Below are 25,049 nucleotides of genomic sequence, written 5' to 3' on the forward strand. Positions count from 1 at the left end.
CCGGCTGCATGTTTTTTTTATTTTGCCTTTTTTGTCAAATATATATAATATAATAATTCCTAATATCTCACTCAAAATAAAACTAATAATTTTTATTTAAAACCTTAATATTTTTCATATCCTTTCTTCAGCATTTTCTATAAATACAATTGTTTTTTTTGTTTTTGCTGAATTTAAGACACAAAATAATTTTTGTTGTTAAATACTGAAAGAGATAAAATTTGTGTTAAAATTTATAAGTTGATTATTTTATAATTATGTGTTTTTCCTCTCTCTTCTTTTCTTTGAGAATCTATGTTTTTTTTGTTTTGTTTAGTAGAGATTTATCTTCTTCTTATTCATTGATTTATTTATCTAATACGTCCCCACTGAATTTTTATTGATTGGAGCTAAAAGGAAAAAACAGAACAAATTTTTAGAACATTAATTTTCTTGCAAATTTTCAATGTTAAAATTTACTTTACAAACCCGTTCTTGCATAGATGACAGTTTCCACACGATCAGTATGTATTCTTCCGGGAGATCGTTTGAATGTCTGCAATAAATTTGCAAAAGGTAAGAAGAAAAGTCTGAGATAAACCTAGTTAAGCTTATTGTAAGTGAGATTCTTAATTAATCTTATTTCGACATGTTAAAAAATTTGGTATGAAATTTTCACGCACATGGATTGATTTAGTGAAATTAATACAATTGTCGGATTATTTTGGACTTACAAAAACAATTTCTAATCTAATTCAATTCATTTAATTGACTCATAAAACATAGGGTAATTCCCTCTTACAAATTTGTGGCACGTAGTTAAAAGAAAATTTTGTAATTTGTTCGTAAATGTTCGTAAAATGGTCGACAGGAAAACGAACAAATGACAAAATTTTACGAACATTTTTTTTGTGTTTACGAACATTTACGAACAAATGTTTGTAAAAATACAAAAATGCTCGTCAAGTGATCATGTTACGAACAATGTTTGTAAAGAAAGTGCAAACTTTTACGAACTTGTTTGTGGGTTAGACGATTCACGAGTATTTCGTAACTCCCCCATATAGGAATTCACAAATATTTGCGAACATTTTTACAAAATATTTTTCTGTGTTGGGATAAACAGTCCACCGACTCTAGCCGACCCGCCAGGAGTCAAGAGAGAGACCAGGTACCTAGGACATCCCGACGCAATCAACTGATTAAGAAAGATAAGGGCGCGCATTTGAAGTAACGATGGGAGATCACATCCTATAAAAACATTTCACACAATTGTTGAAAGCAACTGAAAGTCGGCGAATTGTGTCACAATCCGTCAGAAAGAAGAGCTCTGCCCCATAATTAAAGACAGGAAGTAACAGTGCTCGGGCTAGGAGCAAGCGACAAAAGTCTAAACATTTGACGCGTTTAACTTTTGGAAATTGAAGGTTGGATTCTTAACAATCTCTCTCCAATCGGGCCCAAACTTTGCCAAAATGTGTTTCGCCATTTTCTGATCACGAATGGGTGGCTAAGAAACGTTCCGGCCGTCCGGCCAACCGGTCGCTCTTTGCGGTTTTCGGCAAAGGTTAAGACAAGATAAGATAAGATTTTGCCAGGGGTCAATTCTCCATTTCGGATTACCGATGCATCCAGGCCACCAATTGGGCCCCTTATGCTTTCCCACTCCTATTCTATCTTATCCCCCGATACGGGTAGCCGCTCATCACAGCTCTATGGGATGGATATCACAGCTCTGTGGGCAATCAGTGCCGTTACTAAAGCGTGTCCCGGATTTAAATCCAAGTTTTCGACATGAAGTTAGTCTTCTTCTTCTTCTATTTTATGTAAGACTGTCGGACTCACTCGGGTCCATATAGCCACTTTTGTCGAGACTTTTGTTCACTTAGTTCAAATTTAAATTTTCCGTTTATTACATGTATACTTCATTAGATTTCACTATTTTATTTTTTTTATTTATTTATCACTTATTTATTTATCACTCTTTTTTATATGTCTTATTATTTTGCTATACGATCGCAGTGTTTGAATTATTATATGCTCACTTTTATTTTTTTGACATATTTGTAGATTTCTTTATATGTTTCTTCGTTTACTATTTTAAGAATATTTTTTATGCTCACTTTTTCATTATTAATGCACTTTTTCTGGAGTGCCCCTCTAGTTCTTACAATGCCTTTTGTCCTTATAATCTACCAAAATTTGCGTTAACACTATTAATTTTCTCAGAGACTTTCTGGGGCGCCTCTAGTTCTTAAAATGCATTTTGTCCTTATAATTCTTCAAAATTTTGCGTTGAAATAAATAAAAAACTTTTAATTTCTTTACGAGACCAAAATTTTGCGTTGAAGAAAAAGCTTTTTTAACTTCCTCACTTTCTAGGGCGTACAATTGTTCTAAAGGTTTTTTTGGCGCAAATAAAGCTCTCAAAAAGCATTTTGCCCTTATATTTTTGCAAGATTTCGTGTTGAAATAAAAAACAACACTTTAAATTTCTTCAGATGCTTTTTGGGGTGTCTAATTTGTTGCAGAGCATTCTTGGCGCTCCTCTTGGCTCCTGAAACTCATTTTGTCCTTATATTCTTTCAAGATTTCGAGTTGAAATAAAAAAAAAACTTCAAAATAGTATTAAATTAAAACTGTGCTGAAAATACGCATAGCTCAAGTATAAGATGATCCAGATTCTGTATAAAACTGGTACTTTTGAGATATTGTGCATGAAATCTGCATAGCTCAAGCATAAAACGGTTTATATTTTGCTGAAAACGCGCACAGCTGTTAAACATAAAACGATTAAGATTAAGAAAACTGTTAAAAATTTAGATTCAATTTATTCTTGAGCTGTGCGCGGCTATACCGGTTTTGACATTACTATCTGTTTTATGAAGTCCAACTGCTGCCGCTGTGCATGTTTTCAAAACAATCTTAATCAAAATACCATTGTTCAAAATTTTGATTTTTTACTGTTGATTAACATTGAGTACTACATTCCTTGAAAAGGAGAGCTTCGACTTTTCCGTTCAACTTTTACTAAAAATTATTCAAATTTCACTAAATTTTCAAAATTAAAACTGTTAAACTCAAAATTAAAAGTTAAATTTTTCAAGGAATATAGTACTCAATTATTAATCGTGTCGAGGCTTTAAAAAAAATTAAGTATGTCTTGCCCAGAAACGGGCCACGTCAATGGTAAGCGGATTTGCCGACATCAAATCTTCTGCTCCACAAGGAGCAGGGGACAACGGACAAACACACAAATGGGGGGTGGTTTGGATTACCCCACAGTCACAAAGGACGTCACAATTGGAGAATCCCCATCGCCGTCTGTTGTCTCTAGAGCGCGCTACGCGGCTTCTCAAACGATTAACAGACTTCCATGTCTTCCAGTCTTGGTCACCACCAGGAGGAAGGCCTTCCCTCAATTCGACAAAATCTGGTGGAAAGACTTCCTTCCACAGATTAAGTCTGGCGTCCTCTGGAGATTGGTCAAGTGGTTTGACAGAGTGGCAAAAGCTTTTGCGAGATTTCAGCCTTGCTCTTGGTTTTTTGTGATCGTGGAGAAGATGCCTCGGTTCAGATAGAACCTTGGACATCTCTCTACTGAAGATGATTTGTCTCCGTCCTGATCCGTGGTGGAGCAATTCCTGCTAATGGATAGCGTTTGTCCACTGGCGTGCCCTTTAGGCACTCTGTTACTATACGGATGGTATCATTAACCCTTTAAAGACGATTGGGTCACCGGTGACCCAAAAATGAAGTTTTTCCTACGATCATCTAAAGTTGTGTATCGCTCTAAAAAGTCAGAAAGTGATTTTCTCTGACCCCCTATTTTTGACCTTTAAGGACGGGTTAAGAGCGACGTCAACTTGCTTAGCGGGCGCGGATTTCTCCCATACTTCAACTGCGTACTCTGCTACGGAAAAAGATAGGGCAAGTGCAGAGGTACGCATCAGTTTTGGCTGAGCTCCCCATTGAGCGTTGACAAGTTTTCGCAGTAAGTTATTTCGTGTCTTGATCTTATTTTTAACATTACTACAGTGGGTCTTGTACGTGAGAGTTCGATCGAAAGTTACTCCAAGGTACTTAGGCGTGAAATTGTGTTACATTCAAGCGAGTCCTGGCCCACTTGTGACGCAGATGGAAACAACTTACGTCTGTTTTAGAGGGATTTGACTTTAGTTGATTCTCCTTGTAGAATTTGGAAAATTCCACAAGGCAGGTCTCAAGCTGGGACTCCACGTCTTGAAACGTCGTCGGTTGCGGCTACCTCTGTTGTATCTGCATTTCTTTTGTGTCAGCATTTCATGCAAGAGGGGACGTCTGTATTGTAGCTTGCTACGAATGCAGATACAAAACAAATGCAGATACGACAGAGGTAGCCGCAACGGACGACGTGTTTTCCATAACAGCTAGAGCCAAGTCATCCGCGTACAAGAAGGCCTTGGATGGAGACGGCAGTGGCTGATCAAAAGTGGAGCCAACACACTACCTTGCGGTAGGCCATTTTTTTCCAGTCTCCATCTGCTTTTCTGACCACGGAACTCAACAAAGAATCTGTGATTCTCTAAGAGAACCCCAATCATCCTTGCGAGACCATTTGTGAGATTGTAGATCTTGGAAAGAAGAATTCTGTGGTTTACTGTGTCAAAGGCTGCCGAGAGATCAACGAAGGCAACACCTGTGATTTTGCCATCCTCGAAATCATCGTCAATAAATTGAGTGAGGTTCAGTACTTGACCAGAGCTGGATTTTCCATAGCGGTACCCAGCTTGCTGGTTGTGCCGCTGAATATACATTCCATCCAGAAGATTACTCTTTCAACTGCTATAACACTTTAAAGAGAAAACCGTTCCCTTATATAGTTGCAATCAAGTTTCATGATCTCCGGACAAAAGATCCTTCCCTGAACGGAATTATATCTAGTATCCCCATTGATCGTGAAAGGATAGCTGCCTAAAGGTGACTAAGCATTATGAGAAATTCTTATGTGGTTACCGAAGGAATATTTGTATTGTGAAGCTAAAATATTGTCCACAAAATTAGCAAAATATTAGAAATTAAAGTACAGTTCCCTCGAAATCCCATGCCCTGTGCATCCCTAGACCATATGACAAAGCAAGGAATTGTTAGATTTGACCACTGAGGAAGGCTTGGAGACTGAGCCGAAAGCTTTGGAAAGAATCGTTGTTTTTCTGAGCTGCCCTATATCCCCGACGCTCACCGGTTTCTTCACAATACATTATGAGAAATTTCTGTAAAAAAAATGATCTTCAAGTGTGCATAAAATCACAATGTCTAAAGGTGTCTACACATGGTGAACAATTTTCGTCAAAAATTGCTTTTTTGAAGGAAATTGGCTGCAGTGCTGTAGGCAGAAACGTCAAAATTCTGTCAAAAATCCAATTTTTGACGAAAATTGCTTCCAATGTGTAGAGGCCTTAAGGTGACTACAATAGCTGAAAATTATTAAGAATCTCACTTATTAATAAAAGAACAATTAGTTAAATTGACTTACAGTTGAAGAAATTGGCTGTGTCTGCGGCAGAGCAATTTGATTCATGCCAATAATCATGCTATTCTGCATTACACTATTCCGTACAGCAGCAATCATTGGATTCTTCGTCTCTACAATATTTGGCAATTCCTCATAGCCCGAATCCGATGAATTATCACTGAATTTATTACCGAGATTCTCAGTCGCACTCAAGATTTTCTCCAATGTCTTCACTTTGCTGGTTGGTGTCTTGGTCTCATTGCATATCTTTACAATATTCTTCACAAAATTGTACTCCTTGACTTTTGCCACCTTTCCCCCAATACCATCAGATCCCTTTAGTTTGCCCAAAGCTCCAACACTTGGCGCCAATGTTGGACAACTCAATTGATTGCATTTCATCACATCCACGGCCTTTGGCTGTGTCATTGTGGCAAAATCCATGAGATTACCACCCCCTCTAACCTTCGTTGATGATGAGAACATATGATGATGGTGCTTTTTGATAGCCAACGCACCCAAATTCATCGGAATCTTCCGACTTGTTGTAGCTGTTGTGATGGCCTGATGACTACCACAAATCTTCATATTGGTCACATCAACAATAATGGCAGAGAGATCTTTATTTTCATAAACTGGCCCACAGCACATTTGCACTTTTGCCCACATCCCATCTTCCCGGATCTCCTCCAGTACCCCCTCTAACTTCCCCTTTCGATTCTTCACCGGACAGTAATTTTTTCGCATTAACGTCCGTCGTCCAATTGTATTTCCCGATACATCTTCCCTGTATCCATTTGTGAATTCATTTGTGACAAAAGTCTTGAGATTATCGAAACTCCCCATTGCTGCCCTCTTTCTTGCCTTCAAAGCACTATCCTCCCCATCACTCCCGTATGACAGTGGACTCGACGGTGATGACACATCATCCGATGATCCATGACTTCCTCCTCCACCTCCACTACCTCCTCCTCCTCCACCCCCTCCTCCCAATAAACTCTCCCCATTGGTCGTCTTTTTCTTCTTGTTCTTCTTGAAGATCTTACAGAAACGCTGAGCCGATCCAATTCTATGTGTTGTCTCTCCCTCAACAGATTGACTCACCTTAGTATCCTTCACCTTCTGTTCCTGCTTCTGTTGCTGCTGCAAGGATTCCTCCTTGCGCTTCTTAAATTTCGTCATGGACTTCAATCCTGGTCCCACCCTGGCATCCACCACATGACCCCAGTGACGTTCACTGCCCGGCGGAAGACGCTTGAATCTCTTCACCAGAAGAACACAAGCATTGCAAATTTCACCCTTTCGTGGAGCCGTCAGTTGGAAACACTCTATGAAATCCGTCTCGTACTTCTTTGAGTCCGTGAAGCGAGAACTACACCAATGCCCATGTTAGTACATTACCCCAAAAAAAAAACTGCCCGCATGGACAAATAAAAATTGCAGCTCGATCTCGTGCAGCTCTATAATTCGTGGAAAAAAGCAATTCCACGAGGCGCGCATGTTTGATAAAAAATGTCAAACATATTTTGCGATTACTTCAGGAAAACGTATGAGTATCGTGTTAATGCTCTTCTTTGCGCGCAAGGTGTATTTTTTTCCTTTATCTCTTGTACAATTCTTCAACAAAATTATAAATGAATATTTAATATCATAAAATGCACAAAAATGCAAATTTCTGGTAAAAGTAAATTTGTGAAATTACACTGAGAGAAATCCGAAAAAGTTAAAATAACATTCCGGAAATGTTTTTTTATCCTGCATTATTGATCCGAAATCGGTGTAAATATTATGCTTTTTAGGTGTATTGGGGGTTAAAGTTACCCTTTTTCATGTTAATTTTACCCTTAAAGAGGTGTAAAATTAACATTAAAAAATGTTGATATATTTTTACACCTAAAAAGCGTTAAAGTTATGAGGAAAAAAAGTCAATCGCACTCTTTTTTTCTCAGTGTATGATTGGAAATGAGTCATGACACCTCTGTGATTCCCAAGTATTTGGTTTTTGTTATCATTAACAAAGACCAGGAATTAATCACAAAATCAAAATCTAATACCTTAGGCCTTAAGGACAATAACCCAGACTAGATTAAATGTATGATAAAATTTTTCTTTTTAGCTGATTTCCCTAAACGATGTCAGTGTACTTGGAATTTTCGGTGATAAACCAGGTGATAAGAATTGTGAATAAAAAATCAAAACATATTAACGAGTGTCACAAGAAAAAAAAACAAGTAAAGCACTTACAGCTCTTGATACGATAAACTTGTTCAATTGAGAATTTGATTTGTTCTTGATATTCAAAGTCTTACAGCGGAATATTAATAATAGCATTTTGCAAAGGTCAGTTATATAAATTCCCGGAAGAGCACTGTAAATTATTTTAACGCCTTCAAACTTTATTTTTAAAACGCGATGAGAAATCCTTCTCAAAACTCTTACTGCACTAAAAAATGATTTTTCTTTAATTGAAATAAAATTTAATAATTTTGGACAACATTATTCGCAAATAAACGTTTTTAAGATGGAAAAGAGAAAAAACGGAGTAATTCACACTGTGTTTCATTCAACGTAATTAATTAGTATAAAAATGTTTTTAAATTAAATTCTGTAAGACATTAGCGGAAGTACTCATAATTTTGGACAGGGTGCTTATAAGCATCAATGTTCTAAGTTTGAAGTGCGATATTTTCAATACAATTGATTGTTTTTGTGATACTCAGTGAAAGAGATTTAAATCTAGTCATGTCGCTCACTCTCGTAGAAATTAAAAAAAAAACATGTTTTATGTTTTCAAACAAAAGATACTGTGTGTTGGGAATTACTCTCTTTTCAGAAGGTTTGTTTAGAAACCTGGCAAACTGTTTATTGTCATTGTTTTTACTAAAATTAGTCTTAATGCGTTTAAAAATGAATTGATATCGTCGGTTGCGTCTACCTCTGTCGTATCTGCATTCGTTTTGTATCTGCATTCCGTGCAAGCTACAGTACAGACGTCCTCTCTTGCGTGAAATGCTGACACAAAAGAAATGCAGATACGACAGAGGGAGACGCAACCGACGATATGTAAAGGTGAATTTGACTCTTATTTTGGACACCTTGGTTGTAAATTTGGACACTTTGGTTGTAATTTTGGACAGCTAATCCTACTAAGCTTATCCTACTATGTGCTCTTTCTGTTTATGTAAGGGAAACGTAGAATGTCACAAGAAGCCCGGAAACTTGCTATACCATTTATTAAAGTGAGTTGACTTCGGTACCCCAGTTACGCGCGGATTCGCGCATTCCCTGGCATTTCCAGGAACCTGTCAAGGCTTTTCTCACTACATTTTGTTTATAAAGATGATGTTCCTTTGTTTCTCCAGGCATTTAATCAACCGATTCATCACAAAAGCTCAAACTTTACGAAATTTCGAGAAAAAAAAACACCTGACCAAAATAAGAAGTATCATCTCACTGCTGAATCTATTAGAAAATTGCCCATTTTTCACACGAAATTATGTGAATCAACACAATATTCAATGATTATTTAATAATATCACTCAAAAAAGCGTAGAAAAATTGTTAATACTTCACCACAGCTACTTAAGACTGAATCTGAAGTAGATACGAAGTTCCTGTTATATTTTTGTGAGAAAACCGACGTTAGGGAAATTTAGTAAAAGGGAACCGGAATTCCTCGGAGAGTGGAGCCACTCTTAGAAAAACGGCAACTCTTTCCAAAGCTTTCGGCTATTTCCAAAGAAAGCTTTGGAAAGAGTTGCCGTTTTTCTAAGAGTCACTCCACTTTCCGACGAATTCCGGTTCCCTTATACTAAAATTCCTGTCATATTCCTCGTAAGCAATTGGGGGTCACACTGAAGTTTGAACAAAGCAATTATAAGTCAAATCATTTACAAAATTTAACGTATTTAGTGTTAAAATCTTCCAAAAAGAACAAATATTTAGAGAGAATTCATTATTCATCAAATATTGGAATAAAAATCCATAATTTTAATCAATTTATTTTTAGTGTCCAATTTTACCCTCAAAGTGTCCAAATTTAGAAACTGTCCCCTATGCGGAACAGCAGAAAAATCTTTAAATGAAATTGCACCGAATTTACAAACACTTTAAAAATATCCACTTGTGAAATATGCTATCTAGAGCTTTTTTTTAACATTTGACCTTGAAAAATCGTTAGAAATGACTCAACGGTATAAAGCTAAGCTTCTTAATGCCTAAATTATTCCTGTTTCTCAATAAATGTGACTCATATTTTAAAAAATAGGAGAAAGTGCTCAGTTTTTTTTTTTAAATATATTTCGGAGTCACATTTACTCAGAAACATAGGGAAAAAATAGTTTTTACTAAGCTTAGGATCGTACAAAGCATGGGTACTTTCCCCTAAATCTTCAAAGCCCTTTTTTTAATTTTACAAGTAACCTTTTGAACAAATTATGCTAATAAAAAATAAACACCGTCTTAAATTTTGTATTGCAAGACCTTTCCTATAAAAAATGAGCTACGCCTCTGCAATAACGAAGATGCGAAATGTGGTTGCAATTTATTTAATAAAACACGTCATTTCTCGCTTTTGTGTACTGGAACATGGTTTAAATTCAGACAAATACGGACATTGTGAGTAAAAGGCACTAAAACCCGCTATTGTTCGTGCGAACGGAATAGTTGGAGCACTACACAGTGTCCATCTTTGTCAATATCATTCTTTCCTTTTAGCAATTTGTCAAGGTCACGCATGTTTCTTTGCAATCCCCATAATTTATGCTTATTGTGCGAGTTCAAGTGAATACACGTTCATGTCAATCAGCTTCAATATCGCACTCTCTCACAAAATAACCTGTTTCATTTACAATGAGGGCAATGTGTTGCAAATCAGCAGGGATTAAAGCCAACATTGCAATTCTCCTTTAATTCACTGTTAAGCTGTTATCAATTGTTTTGAATTTGATTAGAGATGGGGTTATAGTTCTAGGCCATTCCATCGTGATCTGCACTTGCAAAATAAATTATCAATTTGCATTTATTTTCTAAAAATTTTATGACGTTTTTAACTTGCGATTTAATGGAACGCAGCCAATGAGTAACAGTGTCGGCAATTGTAACAATGAATTCAAGTATTTTTTTATGTTACATAATTTGTTACGCGGAAGAGATAGTATTGCTAAAATTGAACTGTGTAAGCATAATAATTATATTCAACCGATAAAAATGAGGTCTAATATCAGTTTTTTTTTCAACGAATAAACTCTTTGAATTGTTTATTTATGTTTATTTTCAAAATGATAATATTTCACTTAAAATTGTATGATAATCCAAAAAAATCAAAATAAACTACCAGAATGAATTAGGTCGCTGATAATTTTATTGACATTCGCCTATAACGTCTTTTTATTAACCCTCAATTTCGCTTTATAAAAGAAATCTTAAAAGTGATCAACGCGTATTAGTACAAGATTGACTGTTTCAGGAAATGAATCTATTTTCATTCAATTTTTCAATTTACTATTCAATTTTTTTGATAATTTCTGTAGATAAATCTTTTTTTTTTGTTTCAAATGATTTATACTATTTTTTTATACCTTTGAAAAGTTCTTGAAATTCATAATTGGGAAATATTGATTTTTGCAATTTTGGCAGCAACTTGAAAAAAAATATGGTGTTTTGTGTTTTGTTTAAAAAGGGGTGGCAAAGCGGTCCAGGCTTTGCGAAGTGCTTGAAATCGTAATTTAGATGGTATCCCTCAAAAGTATTTTCGTATCGTTTACCGTTTAGCGCTTCTCAACCGATTTAAACCGACTTGTAAATCATTCGAAAGATCCCACAAAATAATTTTAAGAGTAATGAAATCGATTTTCGGACAAAAATTACTTATCGGTTCATTACCGGTTCACAGCCGATTTGAACGGATTTATAAATCACTCAAATCATTACTCAAAATAACTTAGGACCAATATAATTGAATTTAGAATAAAAATGAATTATCGGTTATGAATCGGTTCATTACCGATTGAAGACTGATTGGAACCCGTTCAGTTTTATCGGAAAATCCAATACCTTTCCAACGAGCCCAAACATGCACCATTCGCCTGATAAATGTGCTCTCTATAGCCTTTTTTAACTTTTGAACTTGAAAACCCGTTATTACCTTTTTATCAACAAATAGATCAAATTTTGAATATAAAATGATTCAAACACACAAATTACACATTTGGACTCTCACCAGCGACAATTAATGTGAATCACATTAAAATTTTAATGTGCAAGTGTGATAACGCCGTAAGATTAAGTAAAATATTTTATAAATCAATATGACGAAATAATAAGTATCCAGGAAACATTACCTTATCTTAAATTTCTTGGTTTGCTACGAATATTTCCGATCGTTTTGCTGAGAAATTCGATTTATAATATTATGTAAAAATTCTCCGATAATTTTCCATCTAAGATTCCTTGAACTTTTGCACAAAAATTTCGTGTATGAAAAGTTTTCATTTTAATGTTATAATTCAGGTAAGCAACACAATCTAATGTGAATGCTATTATGTTAGTGGTTATAGCCAAATGGTTGGAGAAATTACGTTATTGCAAAATGTATATTTTATACAAGATTTTCATCTTAAGGGTATAATTCATGTGAGAAACACTTTTATTTCTCTATAAAGGTTTAATTTTAAGAACTCAAATAATAAATTTCTATAATCTCCAGAGTAGAGAAAATTCCGAGCATTATATTGTTACAAACTTTACATGATGATGATAATCGTTCAGTGGAAGAGCTAATGGGATCTGAGATACTCTTGCGATGCATAGAGTGGTCAATTCAAAAGGGAAAGGTGCTCCCGTGAGCAGGACTCAATTTAAGTAAAGTCTCTTCCCGTTCTTCCCACTAAAAGAATGCATGAAAAAAATCATTGCAAACTTGTGGAATATTTAAATAAAAAAAAAATACACCTACACTTTAAAAGAAAACTTGAAATTTTAAAAATATATATTTTTTAATGGCTCTGGCACACCTTTAAGAAAATTTCATGATATCTAAATTCACATCTTTTTCCTTCTCAAATTGTTTTCATATGTCTAATCTACTCTTTCATACTCTTTTTCTTCTTTTAAACATCAAACCAAATTTAATTTAGTTCAGTCCAATTTTGAGACCGAAATAGTGGAAAGGACCTATGCAAATCTTCTAAGAAAGGGATTCAAATTTCGACTTTTGGAATTTTCCTGATCTAAAAGGTGTGCCGGATCTATAACAATGCTATGTACGTAATTGACATTGTCAAATTGAATTTTATAATTGAATTTTCTATTAGAAAACACAAGTGTCTCAAGAAAATCTACATAAGTCTCTGTAATAGTGACGATGCGATATCTTGCACATATTTTTCTCCAACTTTTAAGAGCATTACATTTTTTAATTGCGAGATCGAGCTGCAACAATAAAATAATAATTTCTATAAATTTTTCAATTACCTGCTGGATTTGGCTTTGCAGATGCAGCATCCCTGCGTTGAGCGGTAGACTTTTGGTTTGTGGAATGAGAACATTGCTCAACACCGTGCTTCAATCTTATTTTTTTTCTTCTCTTTATGAAGCTAATTGACAACACACACACTTGGCAAGGACAAGGACAATTCACTTCAATGCAATCTCACTTATTTTTCAATGCAAGAGAGAGAGAGAGAGTTCATGTAAAAAATTTTCTTCACATGCAATAAAAACACTATTCTATGTTGTATGTCCACTATCAATGGAGATTTCTCCAAAAACCACAAATATACAATATTTTCTTGCAATTATTATTTTTGTTATTTAAAAAAAAAAATTAAAATAAAATATTATTATTGCTAACTTCCGAATGTGTGTCAATTTACTATTTTGTAGTTGTGCGCAATGAGCTTTATGTTTATAATACGTCAATGTGAAGGTTAATCTTATCAAATGCTACTATCTCTCTGTCGTCACTGAATTTCCTTGTACTCCTTCCTCAATAAATGCTCTAACGATATCGCGTAATTTTTTATGCTACAAATAACCTATATTATCTTGTTGCTGCTGCACAATATCATTTATAGATTGTCCATTCCTAAGAGCACGTCTCAGGAGTCTACCGTCCAACAGAGGTGATTGTGTTACTGGCAATCTGGCCAGATATTGCAATAAATGACTTGTGGTCGGATATCCGTGACGGTACAGTCTTCTACGATGCCTTGAACTACCACCAACAATGTACAGCTGAAACACAAAAGCACAAAATAATACCCGTTATAGATCTTCTCCATGATCCTTTATTTCTCTTCGCACTTGTGAGATTGTAAAGGCACAATTTCATTTTTTTTATGATTAAATTCGGCATTATTCAATTAAAATTTAATAATGTATTTTCTCATTAAATAGAAAAAATCAGTCAATTAAATAAGACAACGTGACAAAAATATTTGAACACGTTTAGTCACATAATGGATAAAGCTTTGTCAATAAAACTTGTTCGTATGTTTATTTTTAAATATTTTATTGTTCTGTTAGCAATGACAAATTTATTTAAAAGAAAATTCAGTCATGGAATTTCCTTGAAGAGAACTTCAAGTAAAGCCTATGTCGTTTTTAGGTCATAAAAAAAGAGTCGATTGTCATAAGGATCTATCCAAAAACAATTTACACTCTTATCTTAACACTTTTACTTTAAGAAGTTTGAAATGTCAACACAAATTCAACAATACAATTTCAAGTAGTTTTTTTTAAGTTCGTGATTTTTATTTTGGTTTTTTGATTGCGACATCCCGAATTTTTCTTTTATAGAAAAGAGCTTCTAGAAGATCAGATTCACAGCGAACAGACTGGGCTTCTCTACATGGTCATTGCTTTTTTACGCCTTAATTGCTTCTTTACACTTGGAAAAATATTCAAAAAATTGCGGCACTAAACCAATTAGATGCTTTTCCCTTCTCTGAAACAATATTCTTTAATAAAAAAATGATTTATTAGTAAAATTTGCCAAATCTAAAAACCTCGAATTAAGAGCAAAAAGCAATTGACCGGACAATTGCTTTTTGTTCTTTTCTCAAGTTACTTATAATCGGAAAATTTTACTAATTATCATTTTCTTTTCAAAGAATATTGTCTCATAAGGCGTAAAAATATCAAATTTGTGTAAAAATTGGTTTGGTGCCATAATTTTTTGATTATTTTTTCCACTTGTAAAAAAGCAATGAAGGCGTAAAAAAGCAATGATCATGTGGAAAAGCCCAGTCTGTTCGCTGTGATTATAGCAGTGCCACAAAATGATATTCCAGTTCTATTTATTTAAAGAAAAAAACCGCAGTACTTCAACAAATTAAGATTTTCGTGTTAAGGGTATAATTCACGTGAGAAACACTTTCACTTCTCTATAAAGGTTTAATTTTAAGAGCTCAAATAACAAATATCTACAATCTCCAGAGTAAAAAAAATCCAAGAATTATGTTGATGGAAACTTTACATGATGATGATATTTGTTCAGTGGAAGAGCTAATGGGATCCGAAAGGTACTCTTGCGATGCGTAGAGTGGTCAATGTAAAAGGGAACGTGCTCCCGTGAGCAGGACTCAATTTAAGGTGAGTAGTACACAGTAAAAAAATGATTACTATGATTATCGGTTGTAATAGGTGAGCATCGATAATTGTAGTAAATTTGCAACGATTATCGTAGCAAGCAAAGTTGAAAAGCAAACAACTTGAATTTTCGTATTTGAAAAACAAAGTAAGTTGAACTTTACTCTAAAAGTTCCACTGAAATTACACAAAATATAAAAAGAAGAATGAGTTTCAGCGAAAATAGTTGAAAGTTGAACTTTTTGCAGCGATTATTGGTTGATATATTACTACGATAATCGTATTAATCCTATCCCACACTATAATCGTAGCAATATTCAACCAGTAAATTGAGTGAAGTTTATGCCATTTTGTTGCTTCATTTTATCACTATAGTATAGTATTTTCCAACACAAAACTTATTCATTTACATTTTTTTACGGTCTATTTTCAATTAAATTTAGATTAGAGCATCTCAGATTTTATTAAAAAAGCTTTGACTGATCAGTATTTTTGTCTTGTGAAAGTGAACTGCTGGATTTGCATTGTACTATGCAGGTATAGAACGGCCCTTTTGGTCTAGGCTAGAAATTCTTAAACTCTGTGAAAGTTTCACAAGTGAATGAATGGTTATTTCCATTAACTAGTTTCCATTAACGACTGCTAGAAAGTTAATCTGCAACTTTGTGTGGAGCGACAGGGGAAGTGTGTTGAAATTTTCATTAAATTTAAGATTGTCAACAAAATTTCTAATTAGTATCTATGGAAAACACTAGAATTGACTGATAGAAAGGATATAAGCGTTTTTATTTTAAGCTGAATATGGAAATATTACAGTATACTCTCGCTCAATCGGCTCTTTTTCAATCGAGTTCAAAATTTGTTCAAATTTTCTGTATTTCCCCTTGTTTTATCGTGATTTTTTAAATTTGAGCGCTTTTTTGGAATGTATAACAATTTTGATGATTAAATCTCTCGATAATTTGGATGACATTTTGCCCCATATGCCCGATTGAGAGAGAGTCTACTGTACTGGCTTGCATCTAGTGATAATATCGTCTTCACCGAAAAGTTAACAAGTGAAACACATAACCTCAAAATAATGGTTCCACGTGCATCTATCACAATGTTACTGAATCTCTTTTGTTATCGCTTGAATGAATCATAGGAGTCATCGTTCACAAATTTTGACAGGTGATCATTTCACAGAGTTACAGAATTCCTCTCCCAGGAAGACTTCAAAATAATTCTAAATTTTAAAATTCCGCGCATCATTTCGTGTAACTTTGTATAACTTTCTCTAAAGCGTAAAAAGAACAACAAAATGTATTAATATCTTTGTAGTACGGCTTTTTTCCCAAGTAATTGAAGTATTTTGGGCAGGGGAGGGGGTGACACTATCTCTGAAAAATGCGACCAGTTTTAGTGTAAATTTTTTCCTGTTTTCGTACACATTTCACGAGATATCTCCAAAACTACGTAGATTGCCAATTTAGGGTTTTCGGTTGCCTTTTCGTTATTAAATTTTCTTTTATATTGCATTAGCATTATTTTCTAATTCATTCTACAATGACAGGAAACAGCTAATAAACTCAAAAGTTTTTTCGGCACGCTAGAAACATATGGGTAACATAGGAAACGTCATGCCCCTGATTTTGGATATCAGTTGTGCACTTTATTGCAATTTTTTGATTTTGTCTATTTCTGATATAATGCTCAGTTTGTTAATTTTGTCAGTACGTCAAAATAAAACTCAAAACTTCAGAATTTCAATTTTTTGTCCAAAATCTGATCCCTTTGAAATTTTCTTGAAGAAATTTTCTTAAAGTCAACTGAATTTAAAAGATTGTAGATAAATAAATTAAACAAACCACTTGCAATAGAAAGTTTCATTGCTTCTCCCAATTATTATTATTATTTTTTTTAATAAATTGTGCCATTACACTTCCACAATTGCGAAGTGACGTCTCTAGGGCAGTTTCGGATTGAAAGATCACTTGCCTCAAACATATCGAGTGCAATAAAAATGAACCAAAAATACAAGATAATTTCCACTAATCCATAAAATATGATCCACATTCTGATATTTCTGGTGTTATAATTTATGTATAGACACAAAAGTATAATAAAAAAAAATATGATGTAAAATTAAACTTTCTTCACACACTGCAACAGTGGTTATTCTTTCCTCAAAAAAAAAAGACCTGCCACACACGATCAGAGGAAAGAAAAATCTTCAAATATTTTTCTTTTCTTTATTAATATTATATTTTTAGATTATGATATTCAAGCTTTATTGAGAGTGTTGAAGTAAAATTAAATTAATTAGAGTGTGAATATTTGTGGGTGAGAGCCAACGATAGAAAACAAGCACATTATTATCTTTTTTTTCTTCTTTTTAAATATATTTTCACGATGGACGGTACACCAACAAAATTCATAAGCAGACTGATCTCTCCGGACTTCCATAACCACACAAAATGCCTCTTTTCTCTCTCACCACCAACTCCAACTTTTCTCTCCATTTATTTTCATTCAACTCTTGGCGTCTCTCCATATGATCTCACTCACCAAACAAATTGTACGATCGAGATGGCAATAGTACCCAACTCAGGCCCATAACACCAACTTCACACTGAATTTCAGGGAAAGTCTCTCATGAAAATATTGCACTTTTTCTTTTCTTGCGTTGTGGTGGAAAATTTTCCAGACATCGTACCAATTAACCTCAAAGTCTCAATACCTCCTACTGCGTCCTGACTCAAGGGATATACACACGAGGAAAACAAAACATGAGAAATCTAGTGACCTCTTTCACACAAAGTACAAACTAGCTGTCTCACTTACAATTGGCCAGACAGTATGAATGGGAAAGAGACTACTAGATTGATGCGTAGTTTGCGCGCTTGGCATACACGGCGCCCTTCTATCACTCAGAATCTCCTCAAATAAACGAGCACAAAGAAGGGGAAAAGCAGGTCATTGATCTGACGTCACGAAGCGCGCCAGAATATCCGAATGTTGTGCATTTTTCTATGCTTCTTACACACCTCTCTCTCTGTATAGAAGACTTTAAAAAGCGGCCGGCTATTTTGACAACAGCAAGCGGCGGCGCACCCCCTCTACTACGCCCCATATCTAAAACCCAAACGCATCTCTCAAACTCTCCTTTCCTCTTTCTTCCCTTTGTCGATGTTGTCATCTTAGAAAATCAATGTGAAGTTCAGTTTTGTGGTAGATTTTTGATTATTGTGCCACGCAGTTGAACCAAAAGAATTCTAAAAATGTCAACTTTTCCTTTTGCATCCGTTCTCCGGAGGAATGGAAATTTCTAAATTTGTATTCATGCTAGATACATCCCGTGGGTTTGTCTTTAGGGTTGCCTAATTATTTGTCTAATTCTGGATTATCAAAATACTTTTCTATTTTGAGTTACATTTTGATGTATTACTCTTAAGGCATCTACACATTGGGAGTAATTTTTGTCAAAAATGGCATTTTTGACGGAATTTTGACATTTCCACCTACAGTACTGGAAGCAATTTGCTTCAAAAGAACATTTTTTGACGAAAATTACTACCAAACGTTTAGGAAACAGAAGCAGGCAGATTGAGTAGACAGTCGTCAGTAAATATCAATCATTTTATGATAATAATTTACAGTAGACTCTCCCTAATTCGGCTCTTTTAAGTTCGCGATACTTTCTAATTCGGGCGGCAGTTAAAATTTGAAAAAAGTTTGTTGACATTCTTCGAGTTTGATTACGATTATCGAATGAAGCAAATATCCCTGAATTTGCCATGGTTTGTCTTATTTATAATGTAACCTTGCATTATTGAGGGATTTTCATTAAATTTGCAATGAATATAAGAATGTAAACTTTATATGTGCATGCAGACGAACGAAAAATCGTTGGATTTTAAATAGTTTAACACTCGAATTTTTCTCTAATTCGGGTGACATTTCGGTCCCAAATGCCCGAATTTGAGAGAGTGTACTGTATAATTTTTTTTGTGCATAAAGATAGTGAAATGTTGGTAAAGGAAAAATTCGTGAAAAACTCTAAGTTCTATATGGGATGCTGCCAGAATCTCTTTACACACATCCAAAATTTTCAAGAACTTTTAGGAGAGCCTAAAATTACATTTTTTTCCGAGGTTCATCTCTTTACCTCCACTTTCCTCACGAAATCTTTAGTTAAACAATAAATCTGTTCAAATCGGTTCAAATAGCGAACGGGTAAATACAGAAAATGACAAGTTAAAAAGCGAAAAGTTTAAACGCGTATGTATAAAACTTTCCCATGTCTTGTGACCGCTAAACAAATTTTGAGCGAAACAATCAGTGCGCAACGGCGCAACCAAGATTTTGATCATTCGATAAAGTTAGAATGCTTGTCTATTCATTTAGTAGAGGGAAGTGGGGTATCTTTGAATTGCTACATCTTTGAAATTTGCTATATTTTCATATTTTAAATGGAACTGAGCCTTATAAAGGCTTTTGGTTTAAGGTTTATCCATATGGCTGAACTGCTCTAATTTCTCAACAAGCTAGTTTATTGTGAAAACTTTGACTTTGGATATAGGGTCGAATGAACACCTCTTCGACAGGGGACCCCCTATTGACACTTTTATCAAAATGTTGAAATTTATATAATGTATCTAATAAAATGTAAGTAATATGGCGTTTTTTCATTAATCTACGTTTTTCGATAAGGCTAAGTGTTCAAATTTCGTATTCCAAATGGTACAGAGTAGGGTGTCAAAATAGCTCCTGACACGAGTTCTTAAAGTGTCAATAGGTGTTCCATTCACCCTATGGTATATTAAAAATTTTTGAACTTCGGGAATAAAGGGTACAATCACCACTTCTCGCCACTTATATTGAAATGGCTATTTTTCGCGATTTATGAAATAAATGAGACACAGTTATTTGTAATTTTACTGCTGCTACGTACAAAGCGGAAAAATAATAATTATTCTTTTTGTATTTTCGATTTTGAACATTTTTTAAGAAAGTGCATAGAATCCAATATTTCTTATCAAATATACTAAATGTCATCAAATATTCATCAAGCAAAATATACCTTTTTGGATAAATAGTTTGTCTAATGAATATTTAATTACACTTGCGGAATTCATAAAATTTGTATTTAGTTAATTAATATTTATATATTATATTATTTTTATATAAAAATGAGGCATGGCGAAAAGTGGTAGGGGAAAGTCGTCTGCCTTTAAATGCAGCAGCCTTCAAATGTTGCGATTTTTTCGTTATTCTCAAAAGCATAAATTATATTCTATTAACTATTAGGTAGCTATCCATCATCCTCACAAATCATCAAAAAATGGAGAGCCTAGCTCCTATTTTCTAGATGCTAGATCAAAAAAAAATGAAAATGAGCTCTAAACTGTAATTTTGATGTTCCATAAATCATGTGATTTTTCATAGTAAAAATCATTTTACAAATAAATCTTCCATTGTGACACATAGAAGGTTATTCAGGCTTAATATTTCTGTTAATACATTTTGGTTCAGATGACACAATTTTTGTGGGTGGCAAAAATTTGAAAATATCACCCTGCAGCAGCCTTTAAATGCTAATGTCGTGTGCCTTTAAATCCTATCTTTCCATACATCAAAACATGTGAAATCGAACTCCTACTTTTCTCTGACGAACGTCATACAAATACTTATAACCTGCTATCTTGCTCCGGCCGGGATGTTTCAAGTTGACAATTGTCAACTTCAATGGCTTTTTCTTCCAAATTTTCAAGTGCAAAACAGTTCTTCAGAAAAATGTGAAGAAAAGTTATTGTTTAATGTCTTTTGAGTGCAGTGATGATTTTAGTGAGTGCGTTAGGCTTCAATCTAATCATTTATAGCCCATTTAGTTTTATTCATTCAATATTCTCAGTGAAAAAAAAACATTTAAAGGCAGCTGCCTCGCGTTTGAAGGCAGACTATGCCAGCTGCCTTCATACAAATCGACATCACTTTTTTAATTTCCTCAGAAGGAAAAACTGAGGACTTGCAAGTGCTAAATGAGGTAATCATATACGCCGAATGAACAAGAGAATTTTTTAGTGTAGTAGAAAATAAAATCCATTTTGTGGATTCTTCAGAAAAAAATCTTAAGTTTGGAACTCCATTTTTCGTTTGAAGGCAGACGACTTTCCCCTAATATTCTGGAATATTGATTTTTCCACCTGTCGCCTACTCTTTTCAATAGGCGACGCTAACTTCACTTCGTAGATTCTCAATTGTCAAAACTATTTTTTTTTTACTTTCTGCAATAGTCTAATAATTTGATTTCTCAAATAAAAGTGAAGGAAAATCATTTAAAGTGAGTAATATTGTGATCAGGAGGAAAAAGAAATGCTGAATGTAGGGGAGACTGGGGCAAACCTTGTCAAAACGCATATTTAATTCTTTCACGAGCTCTGAGAAAACTTACGTTTTATAATGAGTATATTGTGTTAGGAAATTTACTGCTCTACAACATTGCAGAAGACTATTTTCGTCTATCTCGAAAGAAATGTGACTTTCGAATCATTTTCTAAAAGTCGATTTTGTGTAGTTTCTCAAAATTGCTGGGGCAAATTTTGTCAGTCTTCGGATAATTTGTGACGTTTTACTCTCGCAAACGTTAAAAATATCAAATAGACATATTTTTATAGGAAATTTATTCCTCTACAACTTTGTCGAAGATAATTTTTCTCTATCTTAACGAGAAATGTGCTTAAATTGAGCTAATTATAGTATTGATATTTTCTGTAAGCCAAATATTCCAAAAATATGGCTCAAAATTTCATTATTATTTTTTTATTTTATATAATCCTTCCTCGAATCCCTTGAAACTTTGTAAGTTTAAGAAATTTCATGAAGGCTATCTATAAAAAAAAATTCAAGCCTCAGTCTCTTTTTTTTAAATTAGGGGTCCATCTGGAAGATGATTGCCCCAGTCTCCTCTATTCTTTTCATAACATTACAGAAAATAATTGAGTTTGGACACGGATTACTATATTCCTGGATAGTATGTAGAGATTTTCGTGTCTCATATTAGTGTAAACAAAGCAAATAAAAGTGCACACAAGAATGATGCGATTTGATGCTGAGGAATGAAAAATGTAGGATTTAAGTGATTTTCAGTCTCGAGAATATCAAGAAGCAAAAGGGTACGACGTTTTTATTCGTACTTTTATTCACTTAGTTTGCACTACTATGGGAAATAAAAATGTCTACCTACTATCCAGGAATATAGTGATCCGTGGTTTAGACCTTTCAGTGGGTGGCGAGAAGTGGTTACAAAACTGATAAAAAGTGGTTATAAGTGGTGACGAAGTGGTTATTTTAGCATTGTTAATAAAATCAGTTTTTTAAGTAGACCAGCGTTAAATTGTAGGACTATTTCACCAATCTAGAGCCAATACATTTAAGTAACTGTGTGAAATTTGAGTTATCTTATAATAAGGGTTCAAAAGTTATAATAAAATAGTTCCTTTTTTTCCTAAACATGGCTAAAGTGGCTACTACACTCTACGGCCATATAATTTAGTTACTCAAAGCAATTGTCAGGTTATACCCAACGCACAATAACTTTTGTTTAGTAAACATGTTTTTTTCACATTTCAATTAGAGTGAGTGAGATCTAGATCTAGTCATCTCGCTCATTCTCATGGGAAATTTTGAAAACATGTTTACAAACAAAAGTGATTGTGCACTGGTCATTACAGTGCCCGCTTCCTAATCCGGATCGCCGTAATCCGGACAACTTGTCGACGGTTACATTTAAAATACTTTTCAGGTTATGTATGCATGCGTGTTCAGCAATGAAAATGAACTATCCTGTGATGTTTTTGTTTAATAAATGAAGTATAATTGAATAGACTTCTCCAATTATGTCTTTTTAATCTTCTTTGAAAGTTTTATTCTAATTCTACAAAAAAAATCTTGTATTATATTTTCGAGACGTTGAACAAATTCAAAAAAATCTATCCGGATTACGAAGCGGACATCTGTCATTTTGTCTCCCAATCAACCGGATTACAAAGCGGGCACTGTAATTACTTGATGATAAGGCACAGTTCCATTTAAAAATAGGATAAAAAACCCTATTGCAAAGGTGTTCGAAATCAAAAGTGCCCCACTTTCCCCTTTGTAGGGTATGCTTTTGGTGTTGGCCTACAATCAAGAACTAATACACCACAAAATCTTTAGCATAATTCTGTAATTCGACACTAATCCGTTTTGCGGTGTATAGAACCACAACAAAACCCAACACGAGACCAATTCTCAGAACGAATCCGAGCAACATCTTGGCGGTTCTTCTGCACCAAAACAAGGGCGTCTTCCCATTGTAACTTACCAACGTAAGTGCAAGTGAGTGAGGCAATTGTTTTTGTAAGTGCGACATGTGCATCTCACGTGCAATATGGAATCTCAAAAAGTCGAAAGAGACCTATCACAGCAACCCCTGAGATCGAGTGCGACAGAGACAGGGCGAGAGATAGAGAGATGGCCAACTACGCAATGATTTTGTCTCGCTGATGGTTTTTTGTTGTTCGCAATCTGCGTCTGAGAGGCCAACAATGAAGCGGTCAATAACACAGCGCGACTTTTTGTGTCCTTCTCAAATCACTCACCGTCTCTCTCATGCCGTGAATTTGCAAATTGGGAGGCTTTTTCTCTTTTTTTTTGCCAGCAGCAGCCAAAAAATATTTCCCACCACAGCTGCCATCTGCGGGCCTCGCACGGTTGTTTTGTCGGCGCGGGCCCGAAGAGAGACGCCGGAGAGGGGCAAATGAGAGAGAGAGAAAGAGCAAGAAGGTCTCAAAATGGCACATTCTCGGGAGGTTCGGAAATGAGATTGGTCGAGAAGAAAGGTGAAGGTGTCTCAAAAGCCAGACAATATTCTGCGTGGCCGAAAAAAAGAGCGATTTTTTGCAAGTGGCAAAAATAGAAAGTATAACGATTTTTTTTGACGTCTCGACATTGATCATAGGAGGCTTTTGATTGGGGAAATCCGCGATGCTCAGGGTATCCTGGGAAATGGCAATTATTGCATTTTTGGGTTTGATAGGGCTGGAAAATGCGCCGTGGCGGATGGAAAAGCACTGGCTGGAGCAAGGTTCTTACTTTCTGCAATAGCATACGCGGCCCCGTTTGACAGGGACGCAAACAAAGCGCTAAAGAGTGAAGGCGTCTCTTTCATGTCGCCCCTTGAACAAGTGAGGGAAAACAAAGGCAAAAGAGGCTCAGGATTGTGGAATTCTGCAAGATCATTCATCCAGGCAGATGGGAGAATCAGCAAATAATCCTTCAACACTGCCACAGTGACTTTTCACGGGGGATTTCGCAGAGAAAATGGGCATTATTTTTTTTCCGCAAAAATGACGGTTTTCGAAAAATTTCACCTCGCAGCATAAAAGAAAAAATTCTACCTCAATGGCACTGCGTCAAGCTTCCAAATCCCTATCACTGCAAATTTGCACAATTGGATTTCACAATAGCAATATTTTGACCCAAATAAACCACTGGCTATGGGGGGAAAAAGCCAATGCAAAATTTTCTTCACACTCCGTGTGTGTCCGTTTGAAAACTTTCCGGGGCAACTTGGACAGCCACAGCCGAGTCTTTTGCCTGAGACGCGGTTTTCAAATGGATTTTTCACATTGAAAATCAAAGTTATACCTTATGACAATTTGATATATCCACTCCTTGGTCACTCGATGCCCGATCAACACAGTTTTGTCGGTGAATTAAGCAAAGTTTTACAGGAAAATTCACTTATTTTGCCAAACACTGCGAGCACCGTTCAAAAAGGGGATTGTAGACAATTTCAAAGATGGCGTACAACCCCGCGTAAGCTAATGCAAATTTTCACGAAATTTTCTCAAAAATCCCTTGCCACACCTCAGCAAACTATGGAAAATTTCTCAATGAATTTTTCACAGATTTTCCTGTGATTTTTCACTGTGAAATAAATTTTTTAGACAACTTTGGG

The 25,049-nt window shown here is 34.9% G+C and overlaps 1 protein-coding gene across 3 annotated transcripts; it reads right to left on the reverse strand.

Moving 5' to 3' along the window:
- LOC129806580 (uncharacterized) lies at positions 1-24,900 on the reverse strand. 3 transcript variants are annotated; one of them, XM_055855270.1, is made up of 5 exons: positions 24,737-24,900; positions 12,947-13,708; positions 5,495-6,845; positions 469-535; positions 1-389 (listed from the first exon to the last, which is right to left on the reverse strand). In XM_055855270.1, exons 2-5 carry the CDS (start codon positions 13,018-13,020, stop codon positions 355-357), a joined length of 1,527 nt encoding a protein of 508 aa, XP_055711245.1. In that variant the 5' UTR covers positions 13,021-13,708; positions 24,737-24,900; the 3' UTR covers positions 1-354. The 3 variants fall into 3 exon arrangements, with proteins under 3 accessions (XP_055711245.1, XP_055711247.1, XP_055711246.1); XM_055855272.1 differs by having other exon boundaries at positions 460-535; positions 24,737-24,899; XM_055855271.1 differs by lacking the exon at positions 24,737-24,900 and adding an exon at positions 17,045-17,499.
- Positions 24,901-25,049: the final 149 nt, after the last annotated feature.

The sequence above is a fragment of the Phlebotomus papatasi genome, chromosome 3 (assembly GCF_024763615.1).
Source record: "Phlebotomus papatasi isolate M1 chromosome 3, Ppap_2.1, whole genome shotgun sequence".
Taxonomy (NCBI): Eukaryota; Metazoa; Arthropoda; class Insecta; order Diptera; family Psychodidae; genus Phlebotomus; species Phlebotomus papatasi.